Source organism: Salmo salar, chromosome ssa14 (assembly GCF_905237065.1).
Source record: "Salmo salar chromosome ssa14, Ssal_v3.1, whole genome shotgun sequence".
Classification (NCBI taxonomy): Eukaryota; Metazoa; Chordata; class Actinopteri; order Salmoniformes; family Salmonidae; genus Salmo; species Salmo salar.
In genome coordinates, this window is record NC_059455.1 from 40,017,749 (window position 1) to 40,042,083 (window position 24,335).

Below are 24,335 nucleotides of genomic sequence, written 5' to 3' on the forward strand. Positions count from 1 at the left end.
CAACAAGTGGGAATGTAATGAAGAATGGAATCTCGGACACCCAGAACTAAAATCTTGCGTTAATGTGTCAGATCCTCCATCAGGTTCAGGGGATAGATGTATGAGAAAAGATACAAACCAGACTATTAAAGTCTCCACTCCACTAAATGGATGTGCTAAATGTCCCCTCCCCTTCTGAAATTCGAAAGATGTGAATACTTGCGAAATCGTGATTTGTCCAAATGATCAGTGGCGGAAAAAATCTACGCAGTGGAACAAAGTCCCTGGTTAATCGTCTCATCCCACAGTCTGTTGAGAGATGCGACGATATCGTTCTATGTTACGTGCGTCTGTCCATGAGAGATTATGAAGGATGTAATCGAGTTCTAGATCTACAAGATATTGATCAAAGACAGATCAGACAGACAGACTCTGTCTCTTCTCACCTGTTCTGAGTTCAACGTCAGGGCTGGGGTCGCTATGGCAGCCCCTGACGATGGTAACCACGGTGACAGCGTAGGTCTCGGCGCAGTGCAGGTCGGTGAAGGAACAGTCGGTGGAGTTGGAGCTGCAGGTGTGGGTGTGTCCGTCGTCACCTGTGGCGGTTGCTAGGTACATGTCCGCCTTGGCAACGGCCGTCCAGGAGACAGTGCCCATGTTGCCATCACAGTGCAGAGACGTTGTGACATTGGTGGGGGGACAGGCACCTGCAGGGAGAGAGAAAGAGAGAGAGGGAGAGAGAGAGGGGGGGTGATGGAGAAAGAGAGAGACAGAGAGAAGGGAGAGACAGAGAAAAGGAGAGAATTTTATTTGTATTTTTGACAACATTTACTTTTACTTCACCACATTTCTAAAGACAATGATGTACTTTTTACTCCATACATTTCCCCTAACACCCAAAAGTACTTGTTACATTTTGACAGGAAAATGTTCAAATTCACACACTTATAAAGATAACATCTCTGGTCATCCCTACTGCCTCTGATCTGGCAGACTCACTGAACACAAATGCTTTGTATGTAAATGATGTCTGAGTGTTGGACTGTTCCCCTGGCTATCCGTCAATAAAAATGTAATACAAATTGTGGGATATGAAGTGGTGGTGTTAGTGCCCCCTATCTTCTGGGAGTGTAAGGTGTAGTTGGCCCCGTACACTGGGCTGGCATCCCAGGTCAGGGACAGGATGTTGGTGGAACAGGACACCATGCCCTCCAGGTCGATGGGTGGACACAGTGCTCAGCAGTCCAGAGACAACAGAAGTACCAGAGTATACAGTCGCTAACTCAAGTCGAACAAGTGGGAATGTAATGACGAATGGAGTCTCGGACACCCAGAACTAAAATCTTGCGTTAATTAGTCAGATCCTCCATCAGGTTCAGGGGATAGATGTATGAGAAAAGATACAAACCAGACTATTAAAGTCTCCACTCCACTAAATGGATGTGCTAAATGTCCCCTCCCCTTCTGAAATTCGAAAGATGTGAATACTTGCGAAATCGTGATTTGTCCAAATGATCAGTGGCAGAAAAAATCTACGCAGTGGAACAAAATCCCTGGTTAATCGTCTCATCCCACAGTCTGTTGAGAGATGCTACGATATCGTTCTATGTTACGTGCGTCTGTCCATGAGAGATTATGAAGGATGTAATCGAGTTCTAGATCTACAAGATATTGATCAAAGACAGATCAGATAGACAGACTCTGTCTCTTCTCACCTGTTCTGAGTTCAACGTCAGGGCTGGGGTCGCTATGGCAGCCCCTGACGATGGTAACCACGGTGACAGCGTAGGTCTCGGCGCAGTGCAGGTCGGTGAGGGAACAGTCGGTGGAGTTGGAGCTGCAGGTGTGGGTGTGTCCGTCGTCACCTGTGGCGGTTGCTAGGTACATGTCCGCCTTGGCAACGGCCGTCCAGGAGACAGTGCCCATGTTGCCATCACACTGCAGAGACGTTGTGACATTGGTGGGGGGACAGGCACCTGCAGGGAGAGAGAAAGAGAGAGAGGGAGAGAGAGAGAGGGGGGTGATGGAGAAAGAGAGAGACAGAGAGAAGGGAGAGACAGAGAAAAGGAGAGTTTTATTTGTATTATGACAACTTTTACTTCACATCATTTCTAAAGACAATGATGTACTTTTTACTCCATACATTTTCCCTAATACCCAAAAGTACTTGTTACATTTTGACAGGAAAATGTTCAAATTCACACACTTATAAAGATAACATCTCTGGTCATCCCTACTGCCTCTGATCTGGCAGACTCACTGAACACAAATGCTTTGTATGTAAATGATGTCTGAGTGTTGGACTGTTCCCCTGGCTATCCGTCAATAAAAATGTAATACAAATTGTGGGATATGAAGTGGTGGTGTTAGCGCCCCCTATCTTCTGGGAGTGTAAGGTGTAGTTGGCCCCGTACACTGGGCTGGCATCCCAGGTCAGGGACAGGATGTTGGTGGAACAGGACACCATGCCCTCCAGGTTGATGGGTGGACACAGTGCTCAGCAGTCCAGAGACAACAGAAGTACTAGAGTATACAGTCGCTAACTCAAGTCCAACAAGTGGGAATGTAATGAAGAATGGAATCTCGGACACCCAGAACTAAAATCTTGCGTTAATGTGTCAGATCCTCCATCAGGTTCAGGGGATAGATGTATGAGAAAAGATACAAACCAGACTATTAAAGTCTCCACTCCACTAAATGGATGTGCTAAATGTCCCCTCCCCTTCTGAAATTCGAAAGATGTGAATACTTGCGAAATCGTGATTTGTCCAAATGATCAGTGGCGGAAAAAATCTACGCAGTGGAACAAAGTCCCTGGTTAATCGTCTCATCCCACAGTCTGTTGAGAGATGCTACGATATCGTTCTATGTTACGTGCGTCTGTCCATGAGAGATTATGAAGGATGTAATCGAGTTCTAGATCTACAAGATATTGATCAAAGACAGATCAGACAGACAGACTCTGTCTCTTCTCACCTGTTCTGAGTTCAACGTCAGGGCTGGGGTCGCTATGGCAGCCCCTGACGATGGTAACCACGGTGACAGCGTAGGTCTCGGCGCAGTGCAGGTCGGTGAAGGAACAGTCGGTGGAGTTGGAGCTGCAGGTGTGGGTGTGTCCGTCGTCACCTGTGGCGGTTGCTAGGTACATGTCCGCCTTGGCAACGGCCGTCCAGGAGACAGTGCCCATGTTGCCATCACAGTGCAGAGACGTTGTGACATTGGTGGGGGGACAGGCACCTGCAGGGAGAGAGAAAGAGAGAGAGGGAGAGAGAGAGGGGGGGTGATGGAGAAAGAGAGAGACAGAGAGAAGGGAGAGACAGAGAAAAGGAGAGAATTTTATTTGTATTTTTGACAACATTTACTTTTACTTCACCACATTTCTAAAGACAATGATGTACTTTTTACTCCATACATTTCCCCTAACACCCAAAAGTACTTGTTACATTTTGACAGGAAAATGTTCAAATTCACACACTTATAAAGATAACATCTCTGGTCATCCCTACTGCCTCTGATCTGGCAGACTCACTGAACACAAATGCTTTGTATGTAAATGATGTCTGAGTGTTGGACTGTTCCCCTGGCTATCCGTCAATAAAAATGTAATACAAATTGTGGGATATGAAGTGGTGGTGTTAGTGCCCCCTATCTTCTGGGAGTGTAAGGTGTAGTTGGCCCCGTACACTGGGCTGGCATCCCAGGTCAGGGACAGGATGTTGGTGGAACAGGACACCATGCCCTCCAGGTCGATGGGTGGACACAGTGCTCAGCAGTCCAGAGACAACAGAAGTACCAGAGTATACAGTCGCTAACTCAAGTCCAACAAGTGGGAATGTAATGACGAATGGAGTCTCGGACACCCAGAACTAAAATCTTGCGTTAATTAGTCAGATCCTCCATCAGGTTCAGGGGATAGATGTATGAGAAAAGATACAAACCAGACTATTAAAGTCTCCACTCCACTAAATGGATGTGCTAAATGTCCCCTCCCCTTCTGAAATTCGAAAGATGTGAATACTTGCGAAATCGTGATTTGTCCAAATGATCAGTGGCAGAAAAAATCTACGCTGCGGAACAAAATCCCTGGTTAATCGTCTCATCCCACAGTCTGTTGAGAGATGCTACGATATCGTTCTATGTTACGTGCGTCTGTCCATGAGAGATTATGAAGGATGTAATCGAGTTCTAGATCTACAAGATATTGATCAAAGACAGATCAGATAGACAGACTCTGTCTCTTCTCACCTGTTCTGAGTTCAACGTCAGGGCTGGGGTCGCTATGGCAGCCCCTGACGATGGTAACCACGGTGACAGCGTAGGTCTCGGCGCAGTGCAGGTCGGTGAGGGAACAGTCGGTGGAGTTGGAGCTGCAGGTGTGGGTGTGTCCGTCGTCACCTGTGGCGGTTGCTAGGTACATGTCCGCCTTGGCAACGGCCGTCCAGGAGACAGTGCCCATGTTGCCATCACACTGCAGAGACGTTGTGACATTGGTGGGGGGACAGGCACCTGCAGGGAGAGAGAAAGAGAGAGAGGGAGAGAGAGAGAGGGGGGTGATGGAGAAAGAGAGAGACAGAGAGAAGGGAGAGACAGAGAAAAGGAGAGTTTTATTTGTATTATGACAACTTTTACTTCACATCATTTCTAAAGACAATCATGTACTTTTTATTCCATACATTTCCCCTAACACCCAAAAGTACTTGTTACATTTTGACAGGAAAATGTTCAAATTCACACACTTATAAAGATAACATCTCTGGTCATCCCTACTGCCTCTGATCTGGCAGACTCACTGAACACAAATGCTTTGTATGTAAATGATGTCTGAGTGTTGGACTGTTCCCCTGGCTATCCGTCAATAAAAATGTAATACAAATTGTGGGATATGAAGTGGTGGTGTTAGCGCCCCCTATCTTCTGGGAGTGTAAGGTGTAGTTGGCCCCGTACACTGGGCTGGCATCCCAGGTCAGGGACAGGATGTTGGTGGAACAGGACACCATGCCCTCCAGGTCGATGGGTGGACACAGTGCTCAGCAGTCCAGAGACAACAGAAGTACTAGAGTATACAGTCGCTAACTCAAGTCCAACAAGTGGGAATGTAATGAAGAATGGAATCTCGGACACCCAGAACTAAAATCTTGCGTTAATGTGTCAGATCCTCCATCAGGTTCAGGGGATAGATGTATGAGAAAAGATACAAACCAGACTATTAAAGTCTCCACTCCACTAAATGGATGTGCTAAATGTCCCCTCCCCTTCTGAAATTCGAAAGATGTGAATACTTGCGAAATCGTGATTTGTCCAAATGATCAGTGGCGGAAAAAATCTACGCAGTGGAACAAAGTCCCTGGTTAATCGTCTCATCCCACAGTCTGTTGAGAGATGCTACGATATCGTTCTATGTTACGTGCGTCTGTCCATGAGAGATTATGAAGGATGTAATCGAGTTCTAGATCTACAAGATATTGATCAAAGACAGATCAGACAGACAGACTCTGTCTCTTCTCACCTGTTCTGAGTTCAACGTCAGGGCTGGGGTCGCTATGGCAGCCCCTGACGATGGTAACCACGGTGACAGCGTAGGTCTCGGCGCAGTGCAGGTCGGTGAGGGAACAGTCGGTGGAGTTGGAGCTGCAGGTGTGGGTGTGTCCGTCGTCACCTGTGGCGGTTGCTAGGTACATGTCCGCCTTGGCAACGGCCGTCCAGGAGACAGTGCCCATGTTGCCATCACACTGCAGAGACGTTGTGACATTGGTGGGGGGACAGGCACCTGCAGGGAGAGAGAAAGAGAGAGAGGGAGAGAGAGAGAGGGGGTGATGGAGAAAGAGAGAGACAGAGAGAAGGGAGAGACAGAGAAAAGGAGAGTTTTATTTGTATTATGACAACTTTTACTTCACATCATTTCTAAAGACAATGATGTACTTTTTACTCCATACATTTCCCCTAACACCCAAAAGTACTTGTTACATTTTGACAGGAAAATGTTCAAATTCACACACTTATAAAGATAACATCTCTGGTCATCCCTACTGCCTCTGATCTGGCAGACTCACTGAACACAAATGCTTTGTATGTAAATGATGTCTGAGTGTTGGACTGTTCCCCTGGCTATCCGTCAATAAAAATGTAATACAAATTGTGGGATATGAAGTGGTGGTGTTAGCGCCCCCTATCTTCTGGGAGTGTAAGGTGTAGTTGGCCCCGTACACTGGGCTGGCATCCCAGGTCAGGGACAGGATGTTGGTGGAACAGGACACCATGCCCTCCAGGTTGATGGGTGGACACAGTGCTCAGCAGTCCAGAGACAACAGAAGTACTAGAGTATACAGTCGCTAACTCAAGTCCAACAAGTGGGAATGTAATGAAGAATGGAATCTCGGACACCCAGAACTAAAATCTTGCGTTAATGTGTCAGATCCTCCATCAGGTTCAGGGGATAGATGTATGAGAAAAGATACAAACCAGACTATTAAAGTCTCCACTCCACTAAATGGATGTGCTAAATGTCCCCTCCCCTTCTGAAATTCGAAAGATGTGAATACTTGCGAAATCGTGATTTGTCCAAATGATCAGTGGCGGAAAAAATCTACGCAGTGGAACAAAGTCCCTGGTTAATCGTCTCATCCCACAGTCTGTTGAGAGATGCTACGATATCGTTCTATGTTACGTGCGTCTGTCCATGAGAGATTATGAAGGATGTAATCGAGTTCTAGATCTACAAGATATTGATCAAAGACAGATCAGACAGACAGACTCTGTCTCTTCTCACCTGTTCTGAGTTCAACGTCAGGGCTGGGGTCGCTATGGCAGCCCCTGACGATGGTAACCACGGTGACAGCGTAGGTCTCGGCGCAGTGCAGGTCGGTGAAGGAACAGTCGGTGGAGTTGGAGCTGCAGGTGTGGGTGTGTCCGTCGTCACCTGTGGCGGTTGCTAGGTACATGTCCGCCTTGGCAACGGCCGTCCAGGAGACAGTGCCCATGTTGCCATCACACTGCAGAGACGTTGTGACATTTGTGGGGGGACAGGCACCTGCAGGGAGAGAGAAAGAGAGAGAGGGAGAGAGAGAGAGGGGGGTGATGGAGAAAGACAGAGACAGAGAGAAGGGAGAGACAGAGAAAAGGAGAGTTTTATTTGTATTATGACAACTTTTACTTCACATCATTTCTAAAGACAATGATGTACTTTTTACTCCATACATTTTCCCTAATACCCAAAAGTACTTGTTACATTTTGACAGGAAAATGTTCAAATTCACACACTTATAAAGATAACATCTCTGGTCATCCCTACTGCCTCTGATCTGGCAGACTCACTGAACACAAATGCTTTGTATGTAAATTATGTCTGAGTGTTGGACTGTTCCCCTGGCTATCCGTCAATAAAAATGTAATACAAATTGTGGGATATGAAGTGGTGGTGTTAGCGCCCCCTATCTTCTGGGAGTGTAAGGTGTAGTTGGCCCCGTACACTGGGCTGGCATCCCAGGTCAGGGACAGGATGTTGGTGGAACAGGACACCATGCCCTCCAGGTCGATGGGTGGACACAGTGCTCAGCAGTCCAGAGACAACAGAAGTACCAGAGTATACAGTCGCTAACTCAAGTCCAACAAGTGGGAATGTAATGAAGAATGGAGTCTCGGACACCCAGAACTAAAATCTTGCGTTAATTAGTCAGATCCTCCATCAGGTTCAGGGGATAGATGTATGAGAAAAGATACAAACCAGACTATTAAAGTCTCCACTCCACTAAATGGATGTGCTAAATGTCCCCTCCCCTTCTGAAATTCGAAAGATGTGAATACTTGCGAAATCGTGATTTGTCCAAATGATCAGTGGCGGAAAAAATCTACGCTGTGGAACAAAATCCCTGGTTAATCGTCTCATCCCACAGTCTGTTGAGAGATGCTACGATATCGTTCTATGTTACGTGCGTCTGTCCATGAGAGATTATGAAGGATGTAATCGAGTTCTAGATCTACAAGATATTGATCAAAGACAGATCAGACAGACAGACTCTGTCTCTTCTCACCTGTTCTGAGTTCAACGTCAGGGCTGGGGTCGCTATGGCAGCCCCTGACGATGGTAACCACGGTGACAGCGTAGGTCTCGGCGCAGTGCAGGTCGGTGAAGGAACAGTCGGTGGAGTTGGAGCTGCAGGTGTGGGTGTGTCCGTCGTCACCTGTGGCGGTTGCTAGGTACATGTCCGCCCTGGCAACGGCCGTCCAGGAGACAGTGCCCATGTTGCCATCACACTGCAGAGACGTTGTGACATTGGTGGGGGGACAGGCACCTGCAGGGAGAGAGAAAGAGAGAGAGGGAGAGAGAGAGGGGGGTGATGGAGAAAGAGAGAGACAGAGAGAAGGGAGAGACAGAGAAAAGGAGAGTTTTATTTGTATTATGACAACTTTTACTTCACATCATTTCTAAAGACAATCATGTACTTTTTATTCCATACATTTCCCCTAACACCCAAAAGTACTTGTTACATTTTGACAGGAAAATGTTCAAATTCACACACTTATAAAGATAACATCTCTGGTCATCCCTACTGCCTCTGATCTGGCAGACTCACTGAACACAAATGCTTTGTATGTAAATGATGTCTGAGTGTTGGACTGTTCCCCTGGCTATCCGTCAATAAAAATGTAATACAAATTGTGGGATATGAAGTGGTGGTGTTAGCGCCCCCTATCTTCTGGGAGTGTAAGGTGTAGTTGGCCCCGTACACTGGGCTGGCATCCCAGGTCAGGGACAGGATGTTGGTGGAACAGGACACCATGCCCTCCAGGTCGATGGGTGGACACAGTGCTCAGCAGTCCAGAGACAACAGAAGTACCAGAGTATACAGTCGCTAACTCAAGTCCAACAAGTGGGAATGTAATGAAGAATGGAGTCTCGGACACCCAGAACTAAAATCTTGCGTTAATTAGTCAGATCCTCCATCAGGTTCAGGGGATAGATGTATGAGAAAAGATACAAACCAGACTATTAAAGTCTCCACTCCACTAAATGGATGTGCTAAATGTCCCCTCCCCTTCTGAAATTCGAAAGATGTGAATACTTGCGAAATCGTGATTTGTCCAAATGATCAGTGGCGGAAAAAATCTACGCTGTGGAACAAAATCCCTGGTTAATCGTCTCATCCCACAGTCTGTTGAGAGATGCTACGATATCGTTCTATGTTACGTGCGTCTGTCCATGAGAGATTATGAAGGATGTAATCGAGTTCTAGATCTACAAGATATTGATCAAAGACAGATCAGACAGACAGACTCTGTCTCTTCTCACCTGTTCTGAGTTCAACGTCAGGGCTGGGGTCGCTATGGCAGCCCCTGACGATGGTAACCACGGTGACAGCGTAGGTCTCGGCGCAGTGCAGGTCGGTGAAGGAACAGTCGGTGGAGTTGGAGCTGCAGGTGTGGGTGTGTCCGTCGTCACCTGTGGCGGTTGCTAGGTACATGTCCGCCCTGGCAACGGCCGTCCAGGAGACAGTGCCCATGTTGCCATCACACTGCAGAGACGTTGTGACATTGGTGGGGGGACAGGCACCTGCAGGGAGAGAGAAAGAGAGAGAGGGAGAGAGAGAGAGGGGGGTGATGGAGAAAGACAGAGACAGAGAGAAGGGAGAGACAGAGAAAAGGAGAGTTTTATTTGTATTATGACAACTTTTACTTCACATCATTTCTAAAGACAATGATGTACTTTTTACTCCATACATTTTCCCTAATACCCAAAAGTACTTGTTACATTTTGACAGGAAAATGTTCAAATTCACACACTTATAAAGATAACATCTCTGGTCATCCCTACTGCCTCTGATCTGGCAGACTCACTGAACACAAATGCTTTGTATGTAAATTATGTCTGAGTGTTGGACTGTTCCCCTGGCTATCCGTCAATAAAAATGTAATACAAATTGTGGGATATGAAGTGGTGGTGTTAGCGCCCCCTATCTTCTGGGAGTGTAAGGTGTAGTTGGCCCCGTACACTGGGCTGGCATCCCAGGTCAGGGACAGGATGTTGGTGGAACAGGACACCATGCCCTCCAGGTCGATGGGTGGACACAGTGCTCAGCAGTCCAGAGACAACAGAAGTACCAGAGTATACAGTCGCTAACTCAAGTCCAACAAGTGGGAATGTAATGAAGAATGGAGTCTCGGACACCCAGAACTAAAATCTTGCGTTAATTAGTCAGATCCTCCATCAGGTTCAGGGGATAGATGTATGAGAAAAGATACAAACCAGACTATTAAAGTCTCCACTCCACTAAATGGATGTGCTAAATGTCCCCTCCCCTTCTGAAATTCGAAAGATGTGAATACTTGCGAAATCGTGATTTGTCCAAATGATCAGTGGCGGAAAAAATCTACGCTGTGGAACAAAATCCCTGGTTAATCGTCTCATCCCACAGTCTGTTGAGAGATGCTACGATATCGTTCTATGTTACGTGCGTCTGTCCATGAGAGATTATGAAGGATGTAATCGAGTTCTAGATCTACAAGATATTGATCAAAGACAGATCAGACAGACAGACTCTGTCTCTTCTCACCTGTTCTGAGTTCAACGTCAGGGCTGGGGTCGCTATGGCAGCCCCTGACGATGGTAACCACGGTGACAGCGTAGGTCTCGGCGCAGTGCAGGTCGGTGAAGGAACAGTCGGTGGAGTTGGAGCTGCAGGTGTGGGTGTGTCCGTCGTCACCTGTGGCGGTTGCTAGGTACATGTCCGCCCTGGCAACGGCCGTCCAGGAGACAGTGCCCATGTTGCCATCACACTGCAGAGACGTTGTGACATTGGTGGGGGGACAGGCACCTGCAGGGAGAGAGAAAGAGAGAGAGGGAGAGAGAGAGAGGGGGTGATGGAGAAAGAGAGAGACAGAGAGAAGGGAGAGACAGAGAAAAGGAGAGTTTTATTTGTATTATGACAACTTTTACTTCACATCATTTCTAAAGACAATCATGTACTTTTTATTCCATACATTTCCCCTAACACCCAAAAGTACTTGTTACATTTTGACAGGAAAATGTTCAAATTCACACACTTATAAAGATAACATCTCTGGTCATCCCTACTGCCTCTGATCTGGCAGACTCACTGAACACAAATGCTTTGTATGTAAATGATGTCTGAGTGTTGGACTGTTCCCCTGGCTATCCGTCAATAAAAATGTAATACAAATTGTGGGATATGAAGTGGTGGTGTTAGCGCCCCCTATCTTCTGGGAGTGTAAGGTGTAGTTGGCCCCGTACACTGGGCTGGCATCCCAGGTCAGGGACAGGATGTTGGTGGAACAGGACACCATGCCCTCCAGGTCGATGGGTGGACACAGTGCTCAGCAGTCCAGAGACAACAGAAGTACCAGAGTATACAGTCGCTAACTCAAGTCCAACAAGTGGGAATGTAATGAAGAATGGAGTCTCGGACACCCAGAACTAAAATCTTGCGTTAATTAGTCAGATCCTCCATCAGGTTCAGGGGATAGATGTATGAGAAAAGATACAAACCAGACTATTAAAGTCTCCACTCCACTAAATGGATGTGCTAAATGTCCCCTCCCCTTCTGAAATTCGAAAGATGTGAATACTTGCGAAATCGTGATTTGTCCAAATGATCAGTGGCGGAAAAAATCTACGCTGTGGAACAAAATCCCTGGTTAATCGTCTCATCCCACAGTCTGTTGAGAGATGCTACGATATCGTTCTATGTTACGTGCGTCTGTCCATGAGAGATTATGAAGGATGTAATCGAGTTCTAGATCTACAAGATATTGATCAAAGACAGATCAGACAGACAGACTCTGTCTCTTCTCACCTGTTCTGAGTTCAACGTCAGGGCTGGGGTCGCTATGGCAGCCCCTGACGATGGTAACCACGGTGACAGCGTAGGTCTCGGCGCAGTGCAGGTCGGTGAAGGAACAGTCGGTGGAGTTGGAGCTGCAGGTGTGGGTGTGTCCGTCGTCACCTGTGGCGGTTGCTAGGTACATGTCCGCCCTGGCAACGGCCGTCCAGGAGACAGTGCCCATGTTGCCATCACACTGCAGAGACGTTGTGACATTGGTGGGGGGACAGGCACCTGCAGGGAGAGAGAAAGAGAGAGAGGGAGAGAGAGAGGGGGGTGATGGAGAAAGAGAGAGACAGAGAGAAGGGAGAGACAGAGAAAAGGAGAGTTTTATTTGTATTATGACAACTTTTACTTCACATCATTTCTAAAGACAATCATGTACTTTTTATTCCATACATTTCCCCTAACACCCAAAAGTACTTGTTACATTTTGACAGGAAAATGTTCAAATTCACACACTTATAAAGATAACATCTCTGGTCATCCCTACTGCCTCTGATCTGGCAGACTCACTGAACACAAATGCTTTGTATGTAAATGATGTCTGAGTGTTGGACTGTTCCCCTGGCTATCCGTCAATAAAAATGTAATACAAATTGTGGGATATGAAGTGGTGGTGTTAGCGCCCCCTATCTTCTGGGAGTGTAAGGTGTAGTTGGCCCCGTACACTGGGCTGGCATCCCAGGTCAGGGACAGGATGTTGGTGGAACAGGACACCATGCCCTCCAGGTTGATGGGTGGACACAGTGCTGAGCAGTCCAGAGACAACAGAAGTACTAGAGTATACAGTCGCTAACTCAAGTCCAACAAGTGGGAATGTAATGAAGAATGGAATCTCGGACACCCAGAACTAAAATCTTGCGTTAATGTGTCAGATCCTCCATCAGGTTCAGGGGATAGATGTATGAGAAAAGATACAAACCAGACTATTAAAGTCTCCACTCCACTAAATGGATGTGCTAAATGTCCCCTCCCCTTCTGAAATTCGAAAGATGTGAATACTTGCGAAATCGTGATTTGTCCAAATGATCAGTGGCGGAAAAAATCTACGCAGTGGAACAAAGTCCCTGGTTAATCGTCTCATCCCACAGTCTGTTGAGAGATGCTACGATATCGTTCTATGTTACGTGCGTCTGTCCATGAGAGATTATGAAGGATGTAATCGAGTTCTAGATCTACAAGATATTGATCAAAGACAGATCAGACAGACAGACTCTGTCTCTTCTCACCTGTCCTGAGTTCAACGTCAGGGCTGGGGTCGCTATGGCAGCCCCTGACGATGGTAACCACGGTGACAGCGTAGGTCTCGGCGCAGTGCAGGTCGGTGAAGGAACAGTCGGTGGAGTTGGAGCTGCAGGTGTGGGTGTGTCCGTCGTCACCTGTGGCGGTTGCTAGGTACATGTCCGCCCTGGCAACGGCCGTCCAGGAGACAGTGCCCATGTTGCCATCACACTGCAGAGATGTTGTGACATTGGTGGGGGGACAGGCACCTGCAGGGAGAGAGAAAGAGAGAGAGGGAGAGAGAGAGAGGGGGGTGATGGAGAAAGAGAGAGACAGAGAGAAGAGAGAGACAGAGAAAAGGAGAGTTTTATTTGTATTATGACAACTTTTACTTCACATCATTTCTAAAGACAATGATGTACTTTTTACTCCATACATTTCCCCTAATACCCAAAAGTACTTGTTACATTTTGACAGGAAAATGTTCAAATTCACACACTTATAAAGATAACATCTCTGGTCATCCCTACTGCCTCTGATCTGGCAGACTCACTGAACACAAATGCTTTCTATGTAAATTATGTCTGAGTGTTGGACTGTTCCCCTGGCTATCCGTCAATAAAAATGTAATACAAATTGTGGGATATGAAGTGGTGGTGTTAGCGCCCCCTATCTTCTGGGAGTGTAAGGTGTAGTTGGCCCCGTACACTGGGCTGGCATCCCAGGTCAGGGACAGGATGTTGGTGGAACAGGACACCATGCCCTCCAGGTCGATGGGTGGACACAGTGCTCAGCAGTCCAGAGACAACAGAAGTACTAGAGTATACAGTCGCTAACTCAAGTCCAACAAGTGGGAATGTAATGAAGAATGGAATCTCGGACACCCAGAACTAAAATCTTGCGTTAATGTGTCAGATCCTCCATCAGGTTCAGGGGATAGATGTATGAGAAAAGATACAAACCAGACTATTAAAGTCTCCACTCCACTAAATGGATGTGCTAAATGTCCCCTCCCCTTCTGAAATTCGAAAGATGTGAATACTTGCGAAATCGTGATTTGTCCAAATGATCAGTGGCGGAAAAAATCTACGCAGTGGAACAAAGTCCCTGGTTAATCGTCTCATCCCACAGTCTGTTGAGAGATGCTACGATATCGTTCTATGTTACGTGCGTCTGTCCATGAGAGATTATGAAGGATGTAATCGAGTTCTAGATCTACAAGATATTGATCAAAGACAGATCAGACAGACAGACTCTGTCTCTTCTCACCTGTTCTGAGTTCAACGTCAGGGCTGGGGTCGCTATGGCAGCCCCTGACGATGGTAACCACGGTGACAGCGTAGGTCTCGGCGCAGTGCAGGTCGGTGAAGGAACAGTCGGTGGAGTTGGAGCTGCAGGTGTGGGTGTGTCCGTCGTCACCTGTGACGGTTGCTAGGTACATGTCCGCCCTGGCAACGGCCGTCCAGGAGACAGTGCCCATGTTGCCATCACACTGCAGAGACGTTGTGACATTTGTGGGGGGACAGGCACCTGCAGGGAGAGAGAAAGAGAGAGAGGGAGAGAGAGAGAGGGGGGTGATGGAGAAAGACAGAGACAGAGAGAAGGGAGAGACAGAGAAAAGGAGAGAGTTTTATTTGTATTATGACAACATTTACTTTTACTTCACCACATTTCTAAAGACAATCATGTACTTTTTACTCCATACATTTCCCCTAACACCCAAAAGTACTTGTTACATTTTGACAGGAAAATGTTCAAATTCACACACTTATAAAGATAACATCTCTGGTCATCCCTACTGCCTCTGATCTGGCAGACTCACTGAACACAAATGCTTTGTATGTAAATGATGTCTGAGTGTTGGACTGTTCCCCTGGCTATCCGTCAATAAAAATGTAATACAAATTGTGGGATATGAAGTGGTGGTGTTAGCGCCCCCTATCTTCTGGGAGTGTAAGGTGTAGTTGGCCCCGTACACTGGGCTGGCATCCCAGGTCAGGGACAGGATGTTGGTGGAACAGGACACCATGCCCTCCAGGTCGATGGGTGGACACAGTGCTCAGCAGTCCAGAGACAACAGAAGTACCAGAGTATACAGTCGCTAACTCAAGTCCAACAAGTGGGAATGTAATGAAGAATGGAGTCTCGGACACCCAGAACTAAAATCTTGCGTTAATTAGTCAGATCCTCCATCAGGTTCAGGGGATAGATGTATGAGAAAAGATACAAACCAGACTATTAAAGTCTCCACTCCACTAAATGGATGTGCTAAATGTCCCCTCCCCTTCTGAAATTCGAAAGATGTGAATACTTGCGAAATCGTGATTTGTCCAAATGATCAGTGGCGGAAAAAATCTACGCTGTGGAACAAAATCCCTGGTTAATCGTCTCATCCCACAGTCTGTTGAGAGATGCTACGATATCGTTCTATGTTACGTGCGTCTGTCCATGAGAGATTATGAAGGATGTAATCGAGTTCTAGATCTACAAGATATTGATCAAAGACAGATCAGACAGACAGACTCTGTCTCTTCTCACCTGTTCTGAGTTCAACGTCAGGGCTGGGGTCGCTATGGCAGCCCCTGACGATGGTAACCACGGTGACAGCGTAGGTCTCGGCGCAGTGCAGGTCGGTGAAGGAACAGTCGGTGGAGTTGGAGCTGCAGGTGTGGGTGTGTCCGTCGTCACCTGTGGCGGTTGCTAGGTACATGTCCGCCCTGGCAACGGCCGTCCAGGAGACAGTGCCCATGTTGCCATCACACTGCAGAGACGTTGTGACATTGGTGGGGGGACAGGCACCTGCAGGGAGAGAGAAAGAGAGAGAGGGAGAGAGAGAGAGGGGGGTGATGGAGAAAGAGAGAGACAGAGAGAAGGGAGAGACAGAGAAAAGGAGAGTTTTATTTGTATTATGACAACTTTTACTTCACATCATTTCTAAAGACAATCATGTACTTTTTATTCCATACATTTCCCCTAACACCCAAAAGTACTTGTTACATTTTGACAGGAAAATGTTCAAATTCACACACTTATAAAGATAACATCTCTGGTCATCCCTACTGCCTCTGATCTGGCAGACTCACTGAACACAAATGCTTTGTATGTAAATGATGTCTGAGTGTTGGACTGTTCCCCTGGCTATCCGTCAATAAAAATGTAATACAAATTGTGGGATATGAAGTGGTGGTGTTAGCGCCCCCTATCTTCTGGGAGTGTAAGGTGTAGTTGGCCCCGTACACTGGGCTGGCATCCCAGGTCAGGGACAGGATGTTGGTGGAACAGGACACCATGCCCTCCAGGTTGATGGGTGGACACAGTGCTGAGCAGTCCAGAGACAACAGAAGTACTAGAGTATACAGTCGCTAACTCAAGTCCAACAAGTGGGAATGTAATGAAGAATGGAATCTCGGACACCCAGAACTAAAATCTTGCGTTAATGTGTCAGATCCTCCATCAGGTTCAGGGGATAGATGTATGAGAAAAGATACAAACCAGACTATTAAAGTCTCCACTCCACTAAATGGATGTGCTAAATGTCCCCTCCCCTTCTGAAATTCGAAAGATGTGAATACTTGCGAAATCGTGATTTGTCCAAATGATCAGTGGCGGAAAAAATCTACGCAGTGGAACAAAGTCCCTGGTTAATCGTCTCATCCCACAGTCTGTTGAGAGATGCTACGATATCGTTCTATGTTACGTGCGTCTGTCCATGAGAGATTATGAAGGATGTAATCGAGTTCTAGATCTACAAGATATTGATCAAAGACAGATCAGACAGACAGACTCTGTCTCTTCTCACCTGTCCTGAGTTCAACGTCAGGGCTGGGGTCGCTATGGCAGCCCCTGACGATGGTAACCACGGTGACAGCGTAGGTCTCGGCGCAGTGCAGGTCGGTGAAGGAACAGTCGGTGGAGTTGGAGCTGCAGGTGTGGGTGTGTCCGTCGTCACCTGTGGCGGTTGCTAGGTACATGTCCGCCCTGGCAACGGCCGTCCAGGAGACAGTGCCCATGTTGCCATCACACTGCAGAGATGTTGTGACATTGGTGGGGGGACAGGCACCTGCAGGGAGAGAGAAAGAGAGAGAGGGAGAGAGAGAGAGGGGGGTGATGGAGAAAGAGAGAGACAGAGAGAAGAGAGAGACAGAGAAAAGGAGAGTTTTATTTGTATTATGACAACTTTTACTTCACATCATTTCTAAAGACAATGATGTACTTTTTACTCCATACATTTCCCCTAATACCCAAAAGTACTTGTTACATTTTGACAGGAAAATGTTCAAATTCACACACTTATAAAGATAACATCTCTGGTCATCCCTACTGCCTCTGATCTGGCAGACTCACTGAACACAAATGCTTTCTATGTAAATTATGTCTGAGTGTTGGACTGTTCCCCTGGCTATCCGTCAATAAAAATGTAATACAAATTGTGGGATATGAAGTGGTGGTGTTAGCGCCCCCTATCTTCTGGGAGTGTAAGGTGTAGTTGGCCCCGTACACTGGGCTGGCATCCCAGGTCAGGGACAGGATGTTGGTGGAACAGGACACCATGCCCTCCAGGTCGATGGGTGGACACAGTGCTCAGCAGTCCAGAGACAACAGAAGTACTAGAGTATACAGTCGCTAACTCAAGTCCAACAAGTGGGAATGTAATGAAGAATGGAATCTCGGACACCCAGAACTAAAATCTTGCGTTAATGTGTCAGATCCTCCATCAGGTTCAGGGGATAGATGTATGAGAAAAGATACAAACCAGACTATTAAAGTCTCCACTCCACTAAATGGATGTGCTAAATGTCCCCTCCCCTTCTGAAATTCGAAAGATGTGAATACTTGCGAAATCGTGATTTGTCCAAATGATCAGTGGCGGAAAAAATCTACGCAGTGGAACAAAGTCCCTGGTTAATCGTCTCATCCCACAGTCTGTTGAGAGATGCTACGATATCGTTCTATGTTACGTGCGTCTGTCCATGAGAGATTATGAAGGATGTAATCGAGTTCTAGATCTACAAGATATTGATCAAAGACAGATCAGACAGACAGACTCTGTCTCTTCTCACCTGTTCTGAGTTCAACGTCAGGGCTGGGGTCGCTATGGCAGCCCCTGACGATGGTAACCACGGTGACAGCGTAGGTCTCGGCGCAGTGCAGGTCGGTGAAGGAACAGTCGGTGGAGTTGGAGCTGCAGGTGTGGGTGTGTCCGTCGTCACCTGTGACGGTTGCTAGGTACATGTCCGCCCTGGCAACGGCCGTCCAGGAGACAGTGCCCATGTTGCCATCACACTGCAGAGACGTTGTGACATTTGTGGGGGGACAGGCACCTGCAGGGAGAGAGAAAGAGAGAGAGGGAGAGAGAGAGAGGGGGGTGATGGAGAAAGACAGAGACAGAGAGAAGGGAGAGACAGAGAAAAGGAGAGAGTTTTATTTGTATTATGACAACATTTACTTTTACTTCACCACATTTCTAAAGACAATCATGTACTTTTTACTCCATACATTTCCCCTAACACCCAAAAGTACTTGTTACATTTTGACAGGAAAATGTTCAAATTCACACACTTATAAAGATAACATCTCTGGTCATCCCTACTGCCTCTGATCTGGCAGACTCACTGAACACAAATGCTTTGTATGTAAATGATGTCTGAGTGTTGGACTGTTCCCCTGGCTATCCGTCAATAAAAATGTAATACAAATTGTGGGATATGAAGTGGTGGTGTTAGCGCCCCCTATCTTCTGGGAGTGTAAGGTGTAGTTGGCCCCGTACACTGGGCTGGCATCCCAGGTCAGGGACAGGATGTTGGTGGAACAGGACACCATGCCCTCCAGGTCGATGGGTGGACACAGTGCTCAGCAGTCCAGAGACAACAGAAGTACCAGAGTATACAGTCGCTAACTCAAGTCCAACAAGTGGGAATGTAATGAAGAATGGAGTCTCGGACACCCAGAACTAAAATCTTGCGTTAATTAGTCAGATCCTCCATCAGGTTCAGGGGATAGATGTATGAGAAAAGATACAAACCAGACTATTAAAGTCTCCACTCCACTAAATGGATGTGCTAAATGTCCCCTCCCCTTCTGAAATTCGAAAGATGTGAATACTTGCGAAATCGTGATTTGTCCAAATGATCAGTGGCGGAAAAAATCTACGCTGTGGAACAAAATCCCTGGTTAATCGTCTCATCCCACAGTCTGTTGAGAGATGCTACGATATCGTTCTATGTTACGTGCGTCTGTCCATGAGAGATTATGAAGGATGTAATCGAGTTCTAGATCTACAAGATATTGATCAAAGACAGATCAGACAGACAGACTCTGTCTCTTCTCACCTGTTCTGAGTTCAACGTCAGGGCTGGGGTCGCTATGGCAGCCCCTGACGATGGTAACCACGGTGACAGCGTAGGTCTCGGCGCAGTGCAGGTCGGTGAAGGAACAGTCGGTGGAGTTGGAGCTGCAGGTGTGGGTGTGTCCGTCGTCACCTGTGGCGGTTGCTAGGTACATGTCCGCCCTGGCAACGGCCGTCCAGGAGACAGTGCCCATGTTGCCATCACACTGCAGAGACGTTGTGACATTGGTGGGGGGACAGGCACCTGCAGGGAGAGAGAAAGAGAGAGAGGGAGAGAGAGAGGGGGGGTGATGGAGAAAGAGAGAGACAGAGAGAAGGGAGAGACAGAGAAAAGGAGAGTTTTATTTGTATTATGACAACTTTTACTTCACATCATTTCTAAAGACAATCATGTACTTTTTATTCCATACATTTCCCCTAACACCCAAAAGTACTTGTTACATTTTGACAGGAAAATGTTCAAATTCACACACTTATAAAGATAACATCTCTGGTCATCCCTACTGCCTCTGATCTGGCAGACTCACTGAACACAAATGCTTTGTATGTAAATGATGTCTGAGTGTTGGACTGTTCCCCTGGCTATCCGTCAATAAAAATGTAATACAAATTGTGGGATATGAAGTGGTGGTGTTAGCGCCCCCTATCTTCTGGGAGTGTAAGGTGTAGTTGGCCCCGTACACTGGGCTGGCATCCCAGGTCAGGGACAGGATGTTGGTGGAACAGGACACCATGCCCTCCAGGTTGATGGGTGGACACAGTGCTGAGCAGTCCAGAGACAACAGAAGTACTAGAGTATACAGTCGCTAACTCAAGTCCAACAAGTGGGAATGTAATGAAGAATGGAATCTCGGACACCCAGAACTAAAATCTTGCGTTAATGTGTCAGATCCTCCATCAGGTTCAGGGGATAGATGTATGAGAAAAGATACAAACCAGACTATTAAAGTCTCCACTCCACTAAATGGATGTGCTAAATGTCCCCTCCCCTTCTGAAATTCGAAAGATGTGAATACTTGCGAAATCGTGATTTGTCCAAATGATCAGTGGCGGAAAAAATCTACGCAGTGGAACAAAGTCCCTGGTTAATCGTCTCATCCCACAGTCTGTTGAGAGATGCTACGATATCGTTCTATGTTACGTGCGTCTGTCCATGAGAGATTATGAAGGATGTAATCGAGTTCTAGATCTACAAGATATTGATCAAAGACAGATCAGACAGACAGACTCTGTCTCTTCTCACCTGTCCTGAGTTCAACGTCAGGGCTGGGGTCGCTATGGCAGCCCCTGACGATGGTAACCACGGTGACAGCGTAGGTCTCGGCGCAGTGCAGGTCGGTGAAGGAACAGTCGGTGGAGTTGGAGCTGCAGGTGTGGGTGTGTCCGTCGTCACCTGTGGCGGTTGCTAGGTACATGTCCGCCCTGGCAACGGCCGTCCAGGAGACAGTGCCCATGTTGCCATCACACTGCAGAGATGTTGTGACATTGGTGGGGGGACAGGCACCTGCAGGGAGAGAGAAAGAGAGAGAGGGAGAGAGAGAGAGGGGGGTGATGGAGAAAGAGAGAGACAGAGAGAAGAGAGAGACAGAGAAAAGGAGAGTTTTATTTGTATTATGACAACTTTTACTTCACATCATTTCTAAAGACAATGATGTACTTTTTACTCCATACATTTCCCCTAATACCCAAAAGTACTTGTTACATTTTGACAGGAAAATGTTCAAATTCACACACTTATAAAGATAACATCTCTGGTCATCCCTACTGCCTCTGATCTGGCAGACTCACTGAACACAAATGCTTTCTATGTAAATTATGTCTGAGTGTTGGACTGTTCCCCTGGCTATCCGTCAATAAAAATGTAATACAAATTGTGGGATATGAAGTGGTGGTGTTAGCGCCCCCTATCTTCTGGGAGTGTAAGGTGTAGTTGGCCCCGTACACTGGGCTGGCATCCCAGGTCAGGGACAGGATGTTGGTGGAACAGGACACCATGCCCTCCAGGTCGATGGGTGGACACAGTGCTCAGCAGTCCAGAGACAACAGAAGTACTAGAGTATACAGTCGCTAACTCAAGTCCAACAAGTGGGAATGTAATGAAGAATGGAATCTCGGACACCCAGAACTAAAATCTTGCGTTAATGTGTCAGATCCTCCATCAGGTTCAGGGGATAGATGTATGAGAAAAGATACAAACCAGACTATTAAAGTCTCCACTCCACTAAATGGATGTGCTAAATGTCCCCTCCCCTTCTGAAATTCGAAAGATGTGAATACTTGCGAAATCGTGATTTGTCCAAATGATCAGTGGCGGAAAAAATCTACGCAGTGGAACAAAGTCCCTGGTTAATCGTCTCATCCCACAGTCTGTTGAGAGATGCTACGATATCGTTCTATGTTACGTGCGTCTGTCCATGAGAGATTATGAAGGATGTAATCGAGTTCTAGATCTACAAGATATTGATCAAAGACAGATCAGACAGACAGACTCTGTCTCTTCTCACCTGTTCTGAGTTCAACGTCAGGGCTGGGGTCGCTATGGCAGCCCCTGACGATGGTAACCACGGTGACAGCGTAGGTCTCGGCGCAGTGCAGGTCGGTGAAGGAACAGTCGGTGGAGTTGGAGCTGCAGGTGTGGGTGTGTCCGTCGTCACCTGTGACGGTTGCTAGGTACATGTCCGCCCTGGCAACGGCCGTCCAGGAGACAGTGCCCATGTTGCCATCACACTGCAGAGACGTTGTGACATTTGTGGGGGGACAGGCACCTGCAGGGAGAGAGAAAGAGAGAGAGGGAGAGAGAGAGGGGGGTGATGGAGAAAGACAGAGACAGAGAGAAGGGAGAGACAGAGAAAAGGAGAGAGTTTTATTTGTATTATGACAACATTTACTTTTACTTCACCACATTTCTAAAGACAATCATGTACTTTTTACTCCATACATTTCCCCTAACACCCAAAAGTACTTGTTACATTTTGACAGGAAAATGTTCAAATTCACACACTTATAAAGATAACATCTCTGGTCATCCCTACTGCCTCTGATCTGGCAGACTCACTGAACACAAATGCTTTGTATGTAAATGATGTCTGAGTGTTGGACTGTTCCCCTGGCTATCCGTCAATAAAAATGTAATACAAATTGTGGGATATGAAGTGGTGGTGTTAGCGCCCCCTATCTTCTGGGAGTGTAAGGTGTAGTTGGCCCCGTACACTGGGCTGGCATCCCAGGTCAGGGACAGGATGTTGGTGGAACAGGACACCATGCCCTCCAGGTTGATGGGTGGACACAGTGCTCAGCAGTCCAGAGACAACAGAAGTACTAGAGTATACAGTCGCTAACTCAAGTCCAACAAGTGGGAATGTAATGAAGAATGGAGTCTCGGACACCCAGAACTAAAATCTTGCGTTAATGTGTCAGATCCTCCATCAGGTTCAGGGGATAGATGTATGAGAAAAGATACAAACCAGACTATTAAAGTCTCCACTCCACTAAATGGATGTGCTAAATGTCCCCTCCCCTTCTGAAATTCGAAAGATGTGAATACTTGCGAAATCGTGATTTGTCCAAATGATCAGTGGCGGAAAAAATCTACGCAGTGGAACAAAGTCCCTGGTTAATCGTCTCATCCCACAGTCTGTTGAGAGATGCGACGATATCGTTCTATGTTACGTACGTCTGTCCATGAGAGATTATGAAGGATGTAATCGAGTTCTAGATCTACAAGATATTGATCAAAGACAGATCAGACAGACAGACTCTGTCTCTTCTCACCTGTTCTGAGTTCAACGTCAGGGCTGGGGTCGCTATGGCAGCCCCTGACGATGGTAACCACGGTGACAGCGTAGGTCTCGGCGCAGTGCAGGTCGGTGAAGGAACAGTCGGTGGAGTTGGAGCTGCAGGTGTGGGTGTGTCCGTCGTCACCTGTGGCGGTTGCTAGGTACATGTCCGCCCTGGCAACGGCCGTCCAGGAGACAGTGCCCATGTTGCCATCACACTGCAGAGACGTTGTGACATTTGTGGGGGGACAGGCACCTGCAGGGAGAGAGAAAGAGAGAGAGGGAGAGAGAGAGAGGGGGGTGATGGAGAAAGACAGAGACAGAGAGAAGGGAGAGACAGAGAAAAGGAGAGAGTTTTATTTGTATTATGACAACATTTACTTTTACTTCACCACATTTCTAAAGACAATCATGTACTTTTTACTCCATACATTTTCCCTAACACCCAAATGTACTTGTTACATTTTGACAGGAAAATGTTCAAATTCACACACTTATAAAGATAACATCTCTGGTCATCCCTACTGCCTCTGATCTGGCAGACTCACTGAACACAAATGCTTTCTATGTAAATTATGTCTGAGTGTTGGACTGTTCCCCTGGCTATCCGTCAATAAAAATGTAATACAAATTGTGGGATATGAAGTGGTGGTGTTAGCGCCCCCTATCTTCTGGGAGTGTAAGGTGTAGTTGGCCCCGTACACTGGGCTGGCATCCCAGGTCAGGGACAGGATGTTGGTGGAACAGGACACCATGCCCTCCAGGTCGATGGGTGGACACAGTGCTCAGCAGTCCAGAGACAACAGAAGTACTAGAGTATACAGTCGCTAACTCAAGTCCAACAAGTGGGAATGTAATGAAGAATGGAATCTCGGACACCCAGAACTAAAATCTTGCGTTAATGTGTCAGATCCTCCATCAGGTTCAGGGGATAGATGTATGAGAAAAGATACAAACCAGACTATTAAAGTCTCCACTCCACTAAATGGATGTGCTAAATGTCCCCTCCCCTTCTGAAATTCGAAAGATGTGAATACTTGCGAAATCGTGATTTGTCCAAATGATCAGTGGCGGAAAAAATCTACGCAGTGGAACAAAGTCCCTGGTTAATCGTCTCATCCCACAGTCTGTTGAGAGATGCGACGATATCGTTCTATGTTACGTGCGTCTGTCCAT

General features: G+C 46.9%; 1 protein-coding gene across 1 annotated transcript in view; it reads right to left on the reverse strand.

Annotated features, from left to right (window-relative positions):
* Nucleotides 1-24,335, reverse strand: part of LOC106569673 (uncharacterized) — a 67,278-nt gene that overhangs the window by 41,338 nt on the left and 1,605 nt on the right. Inside the window, exons 3-21 of the mRNA XM_045694360.1 lie at nucleotides 23,155-23,415; nucleotides 21,888-22,148; nucleotides 20,627-20,887; nucleotides 19,367-19,627; nucleotides 18,098-18,358; nucleotides 16,837-17,097; nucleotides 15,576-15,836; nucleotides 14,307-14,567; nucleotides 13,046-13,306; nucleotides 11,787-12,047; nucleotides 10,527-10,787; nucleotides 9,266-9,526; nucleotides 8,007-8,267; nucleotides 6,746-7,006; nucleotides 5,486-5,746; nucleotides 4,225-4,485; nucleotides 2,956-3,216; nucleotides 1,695-1,955; nucleotides 426-686 (exon numbers count right to left, since the gene is read on the reverse strand). Of these exons, the coding sequence (XP_045550316.1) occupies nucleotides 426-686; nucleotides 1,695-1,955; nucleotides 2,956-3,216; nucleotides 4,225-4,485; nucleotides 5,486-5,746; nucleotides 6,746-7,006; nucleotides 8,007-8,267; nucleotides 9,266-9,526; nucleotides 10,527-10,787; nucleotides 11,787-12,047; nucleotides 13,046-13,306; nucleotides 14,307-14,567; nucleotides 15,576-15,836; nucleotides 16,837-17,097; nucleotides 18,098-18,358; nucleotides 19,367-19,627; nucleotides 20,627-20,887; nucleotides 21,888-22,148; nucleotides 23,155-23,415 (4,959 nt within the window). The remainder of the gene's footprint in view (nucleotides 1-425; nucleotides 687-1,694; nucleotides 1,956-2,955; nucleotides 3,217-4,224; nucleotides 4,486-5,485; nucleotides 5,747-6,745; nucleotides 7,007-8,006; nucleotides 8,268-9,265; nucleotides 9,527-10,526; nucleotides 10,788-11,786; nucleotides 12,048-13,045; nucleotides 13,307-14,306; nucleotides 14,568-15,575; nucleotides 15,837-16,836; nucleotides 17,098-18,097; nucleotides 18,359-19,366; nucleotides 19,628-20,626; nucleotides 20,888-21,887; nucleotides 22,149-23,154; nucleotides 23,416-24,335) is intronic.